The sequence below is a fragment of the Dreissena polymorpha genome, chromosome 15 (genome assembly GCF_020536995.1).
Source record: "Dreissena polymorpha isolate Duluth1 chromosome 15, UMN_Dpol_1.0, whole genome shotgun sequence".
In the NCBI taxonomy this organism is placed as follows: Eukaryota; Metazoa; Mollusca; class Bivalvia; order Myida; family Dreissenidae; genus Dreissena; species Dreissena polymorpha.
Window position 1 is genome coordinate 29,538,905 of NC_068369.1, and position 11,430 is coordinate 29,550,334.

The 11,430-nt window shown below is 36.9% G+C and overlaps 1 protein-coding gene across 8 annotated transcripts; it reads right to left on the reverse strand.

The window, feature by feature from the left end:
• Positions 1-223: 223 nt before the first annotated feature.
• LOC127860683 (probable serine/threonine-protein kinase clkA) lies at positions 224-11,124 on the reverse strand. 8 transcript variants are annotated; one of them, XM_052398920.1, is made up of 9 exons: positions 11,040-11,124; positions 9,839-9,890; positions 9,414-9,566; positions 8,941-9,038; positions 5,647-6,385; positions 4,312-5,574; positions 2,558-2,647; positions 1,639-1,686; positions 224-706 (listed from the first exon to the last, which is right to left on the reverse strand). In XM_052398920.1, the coding sequence occupies exons 1-9, from the start codon at positions 11,052-11,054 to the stop codon at positions 603-605; spliced, it is 2,562 nt and encodes an 853-aa protein (XP_052254880.1). In that variant the 5' UTR covers positions 11,055-11,124; the 3' UTR covers positions 224-602. The 8 variants fall into 8 exon arrangements, with proteins under 8 accessions (XP_052254880.1, XP_052254879.1, XP_052254878.1 ...); XM_052398919.1 differs by having other exon boundaries at positions 4,312-5,610; positions 11,040-11,123; XM_052398918.1 differs by having other exon boundaries at positions 4,312-6,385; positions 11,040-11,117.
• Positions 11,125-11,430: the final 306 nt, after the last annotated feature.

Below are 11,430 nucleotides of genomic sequence, written 5' to 3' on the forward strand. Positions count from 1 at the left end.
AAAATAAAGAGTCACGAAAAATAATTATTTTTGCTAAAAAAAGGGGGTGTCCGAAATCTTAGAGTAATTACGGTATTCGAGTTTTTCTGATAATGTTAACAAGTAGGAAGTTTTCAATGATCATTTTCCCACGTTTTGGGTAAAGTCGTTGATCTCAAATTCAGCGAAAATTAATGTCCCACGAATAAACAATGTTTTACAGTATATGAACAATTGACACTAATTCAAACCATAACCGTTTATTCAGTTTATCATGTCATTAATAATTAAATCACACATATTATTTTGAACATTATGTCTTTGTTATAACATAACACACAATTAAGCAATATAAACCCTTATGTCAAGGCTATTTTCATTCACCATAATTTGAATTGATTAATTTACTGAATATTATCATATTACACAAAAAACATGTTGTTTGGCTGGTATTGAACGTTTTAAAGATGAAATCTGGACGTCCATTTGCAAATGTCAATATTTGAGCATTTGTTTCCTAGGCAAAAATGTTTTCATCAAGTCAAGTGGACACAAGATATAAAATTGCACATGTCAGTATATTGGTTTGTTTTTGTTTAAAGATTTTTTTATGGATGGGCCAATCAATTGTCGCATGAGTTCTTTTTGCAGAACACTTTCCGGCACGTGACCCGTCCACGTGTGCACACACATTGCCTGCACGGATCTGGGTCAGGGATAGGTTGACCTGCAAAATAGGAAAAAAATAGGAAATAGGAAAAAAAAGGAGTCGTGTTCTGAGAAAATTGGGCTAAATGCATGTGCGTAAAGTGTCGTCCCAGATAAGCATGTGCAGTCCGCACAGGCTAATCAGGGACGACACTTTTCGCTGTTATGACATTTTTCGTTAGAATGAAGTCTCTTCTTAGTAAAAATCCATTTTTTTGCGTAAAGTGTCATCCCTGATTAGCCTGTGTGGACTGCACAGGCTAATCTGGGACGACAATTTACGCACATGCATTATGCCCAGTTTTCTCAGAACGAGACCCATATTGTTGTCTTATCAACGACATACTGTCATACTTTGTTGAAGGCAAGCATATTCTACGCACGGAACACGATCATTAACACTGTGTATGCTGGGAAATTTGTCGTCTGCTAAAATGTCGTCTGCTGAATTTCTAAAATTAGCATTTTTTCGATTTTTTTCAAAAAATACTATACAAATAGCAAACAGTTTCTGTGGCGTCTCATCTGGACCCAAACTGTTTGCAAAGGCCTTCAAAATTCGGTTCCATCACTGAAAGAGTTAAATGACTATAAGAAATTAACAGACACTCTCCATGCAGAGTTGTCGTTCCTTGCTCTCACTTACAAATTCGGCCATCACAGGGAGATCATACTAGATTTGGTAGCATTTTATTTTTTTGTATAAGTATCATTCTATGAAAGGTAGTATCATTTTCTTTTATATTTTGAAAATATGGTATATTATTATGTTAATAATAAATATTTATTATCAAAATTAAAGTGGTAACATTATTGTACCACGTGGCTTGGCTATAATCACGTGGTTTGTTTATTGATCAAGCTTTGGTGTTCGAGTCAAATCAATTCGCGGAGGTTGATACAAAGAAACTATCAAAATATAAAACGAAAAAAAATCTGTATTTGACTTACCGTGTTTATACTTGCTTCCTTCCACGATACATCGTTTCTTACGGTAGCCTAAATTAATTAGAAATTATGTTATTCAACGTTTCACATTATATATGTAATCGTGTGAAGCAAGCAAGAACCGCCGGTCACGAAATTCATATAAAGTAATTTTAGTAAAGATTTACACATATTAATAAATATCATATCGATTAAGGGTAATACATAATATGTGTGCACGTATACCAAACATGTTTTTTTTCTATTTGTTAAACCTTTCCCCCATTAGAAGCAAAGTGAAAAAAGCTTTTGCAACCAGAATAGCCTGCGAGTAACTCGCAGTCTGTTCAGGTTTTATGTTGTTTGCTACTCATCAGTGTCTAAGGGTTGGAAATAAAGCCTTTAGAATTTGAAAATAGTAAGAAACGTTTTTAATTAAATGCTACATTCTAAGTGACTACAAATGTGTCAAAATATGTATCTAAGTGGTTTACAGTGTTAAATATGTACATAAGTTGTAAAGGGATAAATACATATCTAAGTGGTAAACGGTTAAAATACGGATCTAAGTGGTAAATGGTTGAAAATACGTATCTAAGTGGTAAAGGGTTCAAAATACGTATATTGGTGGGTAAAGGGTTAAAAACGTTTCTAAGTGGTAAAGGGTTAAATACGTATCTAAGTGGCTGAGGGTTAAATACGTATCTAAGTGGCAAAGGGTTAAAACAATACGGATCTAAGTGGTTATGGGTTAAACATACGTATCTAAGTAGCAAAGGATTAAAAATACGTATCTTAATGGTAAAGGGTTGAAAATACGTTTATAAGTGGTAAAAGGGTCAAAAATACGTTTCTACGTGGTAACGGGTTAAAAAAACGTATCTAAGTGGTAAAGGGTTATACATACGTATCTTAGTGGTAAAATGTTATAATTATATCATACCTTTTTGCTTCTTCCAATCATAGCAGCATTGTCCCGTATGTTGGGGCCTCGTTTGACATTTTACAGAAAGGTATTTTCCACATTTAAAGCCTGAAAGAAGGATGCAAGATTTGCTTCAACGAGGTCTGTACCAGCGCAACATGTGTATAAAAGATAATAAACATCCGTTGTCAGAAAATGTGTGTGAACTCCAAAAATGAGTGAAAAAGTACGGTTCATCACACAACGTTCTGGTATTTCAGCCAATCAGGACGACGAAGTGGTAATTCAGCCAATCAGAACGCAGTAGTAATTCAGCCAATCAGAATATATCTGTGTCGTATGCTTAATAATAAAGTTGTTGTTCAAGATACACATGGGAAGTCCGCAACGGCTAATTATAATCGATACTTTCCGCATAAACTGGATATTCCATTAAATGTGATATCTTTAAAGTAACATGAATACTCAAAATCAACCAATATTGCGCAAAATATTTCTTAAAATAAAGTTGACCCATAAAAACACAGTGTTCCTGATTGCAATAGCCAAAATTTCAAAGCCAGATGTGGTGTGGTAACATAGATTTACCGAGATGCGAATTTCTCGTTTATGGGCCATTAAACGAGAAATATAATAAAAGCGCAATATATCTGAGACGCCATTTTACGCACATTCAACCATATTTAAATGAAGTAAATGTTTCAAAATTTAGAATTGCGTTAACTCGTTTTAGAGTATCTGCCCACAGACTTGAAATGGGAGTAGGGAACCTGAAAAGATACCGTTTCAAAACAGAAAATGCAAACACTATAACGTTCTTGAAGACGAATTTCATGTTTTACTTGAATGCCCAATGTTGTTTTTTTTTACGAAAGAAATATGTAACTAAATAATACTGGAAGAACACAAACATGGTCAAGTTTATTGGCCTCTTACAGACTGACAATGAAAAAAGTGTACAAAATCTATATATGTTTGTTTTTAAAGCTTTTAAATTGAGAGCTGACTTATATTATCAATAGTTCCTCTACAGGAACTGACATTTTATATATATATATATATATATATATATATATATATATATATATAATATATAAAAGTACAAAATACACATTTTTGCATGCTCTGTGTGCGGGGTGGGAGTTAACGTGATTTGAAAAATAACAATCGAAGCGAGGAATAATAATGTAAATGTTTACACAGTGCTTAAATGTTAAATGTGTAATCTAAACAGATTAAACCAAATACTTCACTATCAGTTGAAATTTGACACATTATTGAAAATCAATTTATATCATTCTCAACTACGTGGGCTTGACATAAAATAAACGACCGGTCGCATAAAAATATTAATTCATTAGTTAACGCTTCTAAAAGCTCTTCGCACTTCGCATTTAGATGGTATTTTTTCATGCATGCATTGGCATTAAGGCCAAGCCGATATAGCGTATAAAGTTATTTCACATAGCCGCAATGAAGCACGGTGTAATATATTACCAAGATTCCGGATAGTTCGCATGCTACATTGACACTTAAAAGTCAATGCAGCATTACATGAACATTCAGATGCATTAGTTTGAAACATGCTTGGCTATGTTTTCAGATAAAAATTCATGTCTCGCGCGGATAACACCTCACGCGTCATAATATTGCAATCAATAGCAACATTACCGACATATGTTGTACCGATTAAACCATCAGTGAAACATAAAATAAACTTCAATAAAAGTACATTCAGAAAGGTAGAGAATTAAATCGAAAAAAACATTTACCTTTTTGGGGGTTTCTTGGTGTCTTCTTGGTGGTTGTTGTTGTCATTGTTGTCGTTGTTGCCAAAGTTGTTGATGGTTTCAATGTTGTTGTAGGTGTCAGTATGGTTGTTGATGTAAATTTTGATGTTGATGTTAAAGTGGTTGTAGATTCAAGTGTTGCTGTTTGCGTTAGTATGGTTGTTGATATCAGTGTGGTTGTTGGTGTAAGAGTGGATGTTGGCGTCAGGGTGGTTGTTGGCGTCATAGTGGTTGTTGGAGACATAGTGGTTGCTGGTGTCAAAGTGGTTGTTGGCGTCAAAGTGGTTGTTGGTGTCATATTGGTTGTCGACGTCGTAATTGTTGTTGGCGTCATAATGGTTGTTGGCGTCATTATGGTTGTTGGCGTCATAGTGGTTGTTGATTGCATAGTGGTTGTTGGTGTCACAGTGGATGTTGGTGTCATAGTGGTTGTTGGCGTCATACTAGATGTTGGTGTCATAGTGGTTAATGGTGTCATGGTGGTTGTTTGCGTCATAGTGGTTGTTGCTGTCATAGTGGTTGTTGGTGTCACAGTGGATGTTGTTGTCAGTGTGGTTGTTGGTGTAATAGTTGTTGTTGGTGTCTTAGTGGTTGTTGGTGTCATTGTAGTTGTGGGTGTCATAGTGGTTGTTGTTGTCATAGTGGTTGTTGGTGTCAAAGAGGTTGTTGGTGTCATAGTGGTTGTTGGTATTATGGTGGTTGTTGTTGTCATTGTGCTTGTTGGTGTCATATTGCTTGTTGGTGTCATGGTGGTTGTTTGTGTAAAAGTGGATGTTGGCGTCTTAGTGGTTGTTGGCGTCATAGTTGTTGTTGATGACATAGTTGTTGTTGTTGTCAAAGTGGTTGTTGGATTCATAGTGGTTGTGAATGTCATAGTGGTTGTTGGTGTCATAGTGGTTGTTGTTGTCATAGTGGTTGTTTTTTTCATAGTTATTGTTGGTGTCATAGTGGTTGTTGGTGTCATAGTGGTTTTTGGTGTAAGAGTGGGTGTTGACGTCATTGTGGTTTTTGGTGTAAGAGTGGGTGTTGACGTCATAGTGGTTGTTCGTGTCATAGTGGATGTAGACGTAATAGTAATTGTTGGCGTCAAAGTGGTTGTTGGCTTCATACTCGTTGTTGGCGTCTTAATAGTTGTTGGCTTCATAGTGGATATATCTGTCATTGTTGTTGTTAGTGTCAGTGTTGTTGTTGGTGTCAGTGCTGTTGTTGGTGTCAGTGTTGTTGTTGGTGTCAGTGTTGTTGTTGGTGTCAGTGTTGTTGTTGGTGTCAGTGTTGTTGTTGGTGTCAGTGTTGTTGTTGGTGTCAGTGTTGTTGCAGACGTCAGTGTTGTTGGTGGTGGCAGTGTTGTTGTTGGTGTCGGAGTTGTTGTTGTTGTCAGTGTTGTTGTTGGAGTCAGTGTTGTTGTAGGTATCATAGTGGTTGTTGATGTCAGTGTTGTTGTTGGTGTCAAAGCTGTTGTTGGTTTCATAGCTGTTGTTGGTGTCAGTGTTGTTGTTGGTGTCAGTGTTGTTGTTGGTGGCAGTGTTGTTGTTGGTGTCATTGTTGTTGTTGCTTTCATAGTGGTTGTTGATATCAGTGTTGTTGTTGTTGTAAGTGTTGTTGTTGGTGTCATAGTGGTTGTTGATGTCAGTGTTGTTGTTGGTGACATAGCTGTTGTTGGTGTCAGTGTTGTTGTTGGTGTCATTGTTGTTATTGGTGTCAGTGTTGTCATTGGTGTCAGTGTTATTATTGGTGTCAGTGTTGTTGTTGGTGTAAGTGTTGTTGATGGTGTCATTGTTGTTGTTGGTGTCAGTGTTGTTGTTGGTGTCAGTGTTGTTGTTGGTGTCGGTGTTGTTGTAGACGTCAGTGTTGTTGTTGGTGGCAGTGTTGTTGTTGGTGTCGGAGTTGATGTTGGTGTCAGTGTTGTTGTTGGTGTCATTGTGGTTGTTTGTGTCATTGTTGTTATTGTGAGTGTTGTTGATGGTGTAAATTCTGTTGTCATTGTTGTTGTTGTGAGTGTTGTTGGTGGTGTAAGTTCTGTTGTCATTGCTGTTGTTGGCATAAGAGTTGTAGTTGTCTGAAAAATTGTCAGGATATCATGAAAGTAAAGTAAAAATTATATCATCATGTTATTTATTGCATTTGTAAGGTGTTTCTAACGATTTTAAATTTCATTGCGTCAATAACTTTTAAATAGGCTCACGTTCAAAAATCCATCTTAGGTTTTGTGTTATTTTCTAACAGCTAATTATATCAATTCATTTTTTTATTTAGATGCTGAAATTTATACAAATGTTGATAAGTAATGTGGAATTATAAAGAATCTTATGTAACTAAACTACATGAATATGTTCAATCAATGCTAAAGTAGAGGTCGCGGCGTTGTAGTTGTGATGTTGCCCATCTAGCGACCTGTAGGTTAGCGGTTCGATCCAAACTCTCTGGGAGTGATCTCAAAAATACCTTTAGACACAAAGTGCTGGTTCTAACCAGGCAACTGATTGGAGAAGGTTAACAATGCAATCTAGCTTACAATAATATGTTTAAACAAAATTCTTGAATAATAAGTATGACGGTTATAATTTGTAGATAATAGCACATTAAGCCACTAATTCAGGGTTTCCGTGGTGCAGTGGATATAGTTTCCGACTACCGACTGGAAAGTTTGCGGTTTGATCCTCAAACATGTATATTCAGAAAAACAGTACTAGTTCTACCCAGGCGAATGGTTCGAGAGTATATCAATATGTATAAGGTTAGTTTAGCTAAAATTAATAGGTCTAAACATAATTATTGAATAATTGATAAAAAAAATAATATGTAAAAAATAACATATATATATATAATACAAACACGCTGTAATATTCTTTGCCGAAGCTTTCGACCGCACGGTCTTCGTCAGCGGCCGTTTTTTATTCTCAGATGTTTTATTATGAACGGAAATGACGTCGTGCATTTTCGGCGTCAACGTTGTTTACGCGCCCTTTTATTAATTCTTGTATTATGCTCCGAGTTTGTCTTTTCACGCAAAAGGTCCTCTCTCTTTCCACACACAAGGAAATGGAAACAACCCTCGCATTAAACTCGCATTAAACTCGAGCTCCGCTATTCTTCAGAAAAACTAGAGTTCCTGGACACGGTGACATCAATACGGAACGGGCGCCTTCAAACCGACCTATATACGAAGCCTACCGATAAACACCTGTACCTACACAGGGATTCTTCGCACCCGGAGTCTACAAAAAAGCAATACCGTATGGTCTTTGTTGTGCGTGCGAAAAGAATCTGTTCAGAGGAGGTTGCCTACCGGAAGCACAGACAGGCGGTGAAAACACAGCTCGTGAACCGTGGATATGACGGGGCGTTTGTAGAGACCGAATTGATAAAGGTCGACAATAAAAAGAGAGAGGATCTTTTGCGCGAAAAGACAAACTCGGAGCATAATACAAGGATTCCGCTGGTGATAACGTTTTCGCGCGCACTACCCAACATCGGCCGTATCATCCGTAGACACCTACACACGCTGCACACGTCTGATAGAATGAAGGAAGTGTTCTCTGAGCCCCCATTAGTAGCCTTCAGACGGGATTGCAACCTGCAAGACATCCTAGTGCACAAAAAACACAATAGGATGTTCTTCCGAAAACCCAATATGAGCGGACCCTGTGGGGCGCAGAGATGCGCCATTTGCCCGTACATGATGAAGGCGGAATAGTTCACAGATCCCAGCGGCAGGAAGTACAGCGTCAGAAACAATGTTGATTGCAAATCATCCAATGTTGTGTACGCGGTCAATTGTCGTCGCTGTCGCAGGTTCGTGTATGTGGGAGAGACCGGCGGAACTCTGTACCAGCGACATCTATTGAATCTGTCGCGTATTCGCACACAGCACAGTGACCCGGTAGCTGAACATTTCTACACCGACGGACATTCCATGGATGATTTCGAAATAATGGGACTCGAAAAACTCAGCGGGTCGGACGAGTACCGCAAAACCATGGAGCAATTGTGGATGTCAAAACTAAGGACATACCGACCATATGGCATCAACGTGCAATAATAAACGTTAATAAATAGGCGCGTAAACAACGTTGACGCCGGAAATGCACGACGTCATTTCCGTTCATAATAAACATCTGGAAATAAAAAATGGCCGCTGATGAAGAAAATGAGGTCGAAAGCTTCGGCAAAAAATAATTACAGCGTTTTTGTTTAAATACAACAAGGCTAATAGAGATTTCTACACCGACGGACATTCCATGGATGATTTCCAAATAATGGGACTCGAAAAACTCAGCGGATCGGACGAGTACCGCAAAACCATGGAACAATTGTGGAAGTCAAAACTAAGGACATACCGACCATATGGCATCAACGTGCAAGAATAAACGTTAATAAAAGGGCGCGTAATCAACGTTGACGCCGGAAATGCACGATGTCATTTCCGTTCATAATAAAACATCTGAAAATAAAAAATGGACGCTGATGAAGACCGTGAGGTCGAAAGCTTCGGCAAAAAATAATACATCGTTTTTGTATATATATATATATATATATATATATATATATATATATATATATATATATATATATATATATATATATATATACACCTGTATATGATTCACGTACCGTAAATACACACGTCAAACAGCATTCACCCAATTGGTTTATGATAGAAGGGCACAAAAACGCTACGCATCCTGGTAACTGATCACCGTACATGCATCCTAAAAATGTATAAAATGTATGAGCATCGTTCTAGAAAAACACGTTTTGTGTGTTTTTAGAATCAACCTTTTTTGTTAACAATCAATTGTGTTATACATAAATAAACACACCTTATTTGGCATAATTAATTTAAGTATAAATAAGAAACATTTTTAATCTATGCAAATTAGAATATATCTGGTGGTTACAAGGTATAAATCCTTTTTTTTGCGCTTTAAAACTAAAAATAATCGCGTTTGTCAATATTTTTCATAGAGAGATTCACTTATTAATAGAAGGGGAGCGAACCGAAAGTGTTACCTTGGATACCAGTTTGTTGTGCCGAGCAGCCTATCTCACTTATTAAGAAGAAGGGAGGGAACCGGAAGTGTTACCTTGGATACCAGTTTGTTGTGCCGTACACGTTGCACAGCATAGGCTCTCGATCGTCGCATTGTAGCATCTGCGTCTACCTTGGGTAGAGATCAGTTGTGCGCAAGTCTGTCCGTTTGTTTGTACGAAGGTTGGGTCATCTACGCACGTCTGTGCTGTAAGCATAATATGAACCTTGTTCTGAGAAAACTGGGTTTAATGCAAGTGCGTAAAGTGTCATACCAGATTAGCCTGTGCAGTCCGCACAGGCTAATTAGGGACGACACTTTCCGCCCAAACTTGATTTTTGGTAATTACAAGAGGCTGTGTTTCAATAAGTGTTCAATAAAATTCGGAAGTAAATAATAATAATTTAGTATGCGAGTGAAAGTAGTAAAGATGCTGTGTTTCAAAGAGTGTTCAAATAAAATTAAAACGCGAAACTAACCTGAGGAGAAAGCCAATGTCCCTGCCAGGAGCCAAACGGTTACCCAGCAATTCTAAAAAATAAAAAAATATTTTGATCACGTGTTGTAAATATTTGAATAAAAATGCAGCTCTTCATTAACCCATTACGTCTAGAAAAAAGGCCTTTGCAAACAGCGTAGACCCAGATGAGACGCCGCATGATGCGGCGTCTCATCACGGTCTGTGCTGTTTGTTTAAAGGAATTTCTTTAAGAAATATTATAAATATAGAAATCAATATACTAGACATCCCTAATTTTGGAAACAAATTGATCCAATTTAGAATGACGGGAGAATCCACTAGGCATGCATGGGTTAATAACATGTTTGCACTTAAGTATATCTCTTTTATACACTTGCTTTTTTAATAATTCCACAAAAAGAACTTACTGGCTGATATGATACCTTTTAAATAAGTATAACCGTACAGTACTAACTCAATACCCGTACAGTACTGACTCAATAAGTATAACCGTACAATACTGACTCAATCAAATAAGTATAACCGTACAGTACTGACTCAATAAGTATAACCATACAGTACTGACTCAATCAAATAAACACACAAAAATATATAAAATAGATTGTAACACTTCACTGATCAAACAAAATCTAATTGATACAACAATAGTTTACCTTATTAAAGCGAGTATTCACGTTTTTTATATGTGTTGAATTGTAATTTATCGATAAAAATAAGTTACAGTGGCACAAAATAGACAAGAAAAATTATACATTGATGACGAATTTCATAAAATGCAGCAAAGACAAATTAGCGCCCCGAGCCGATTGTGACGAAGTTATTTCGTACATGTTTTCCTACAATAACCGAGCATTCGTCTTTTTATTAGGATCAGAGTTAGTATTCGTGTGTGGTATGAATAGATATCGTTGCAGGAAATTAAAATGAACCGTTAAACTAAATTTAGATTCACATCGTACATGCATGATATACATGCTTGCGAATTCGACTGTTCAGACATTTTCGATTTCAGAATTAATATCTGGCTTATTTCGCATTTTTTGACACATGTTCTTCTTTACTTTTATTTTAACTTGTATTGAAATATATGTATAATTAGTTTTGTACACATTTTATATAAATTCATAAATATTTAACAAAATCGTGCATACTCGCTTTAAGGAGTATTTTCTAACGAACAGATCAATGTTTTTACTTACTTTCGGCATGACCATCAACGTCTGCTATCCACCAGCGAATAATGCCTTGTGTTGATTTTTTTTAAACACCTCTAGAATAAAACCGCTGTAAACACCAAACATTTATGGACCGTGCTCCGTGGAAAAGGAAGGCTTTTAATGCATGTGCGTAAAGTGTCTTCCCATATTAGCTTGTGTAGTCCGCACAGGCTTATCAGGGACGAAACTTTCCGCTTAAAATGGATTTTTGCTAAGAAGAGACTTTCTTGAAACGAAAACTATCATAAAAGCGGAAAGTGTCATCACTGATAAGCCTGTGGGGACTGCACAGACTAATCTGGGACGACACTAGACGCACATGAATTTAACCCTCTTTTCACAGAGCACGGCTCATATGTCCTTTTACAGTAAA

What these genes read in the sequence shown, in the direction of transcription:
- LOC127860683 (XM_052398918.1), bottom strand. An exon ending in GACATTGGCTTTCTCCTCAG is followed by an intron (nt 9,567 to 9,838) that starts GTTAGTTTCGCG and finishes TTATGCTTACAG; the next exon opens with CACAGACGTGCGTAGATGAC. An exon ending in AGGAAGCAAGTATAAACACG is followed by an intron (nt 707 to 1,638) that starts GTAAGTCAAATA and finishes CCTATTTTGCAG; the next exon opens with GTCAACCTATCCCTGACCCA.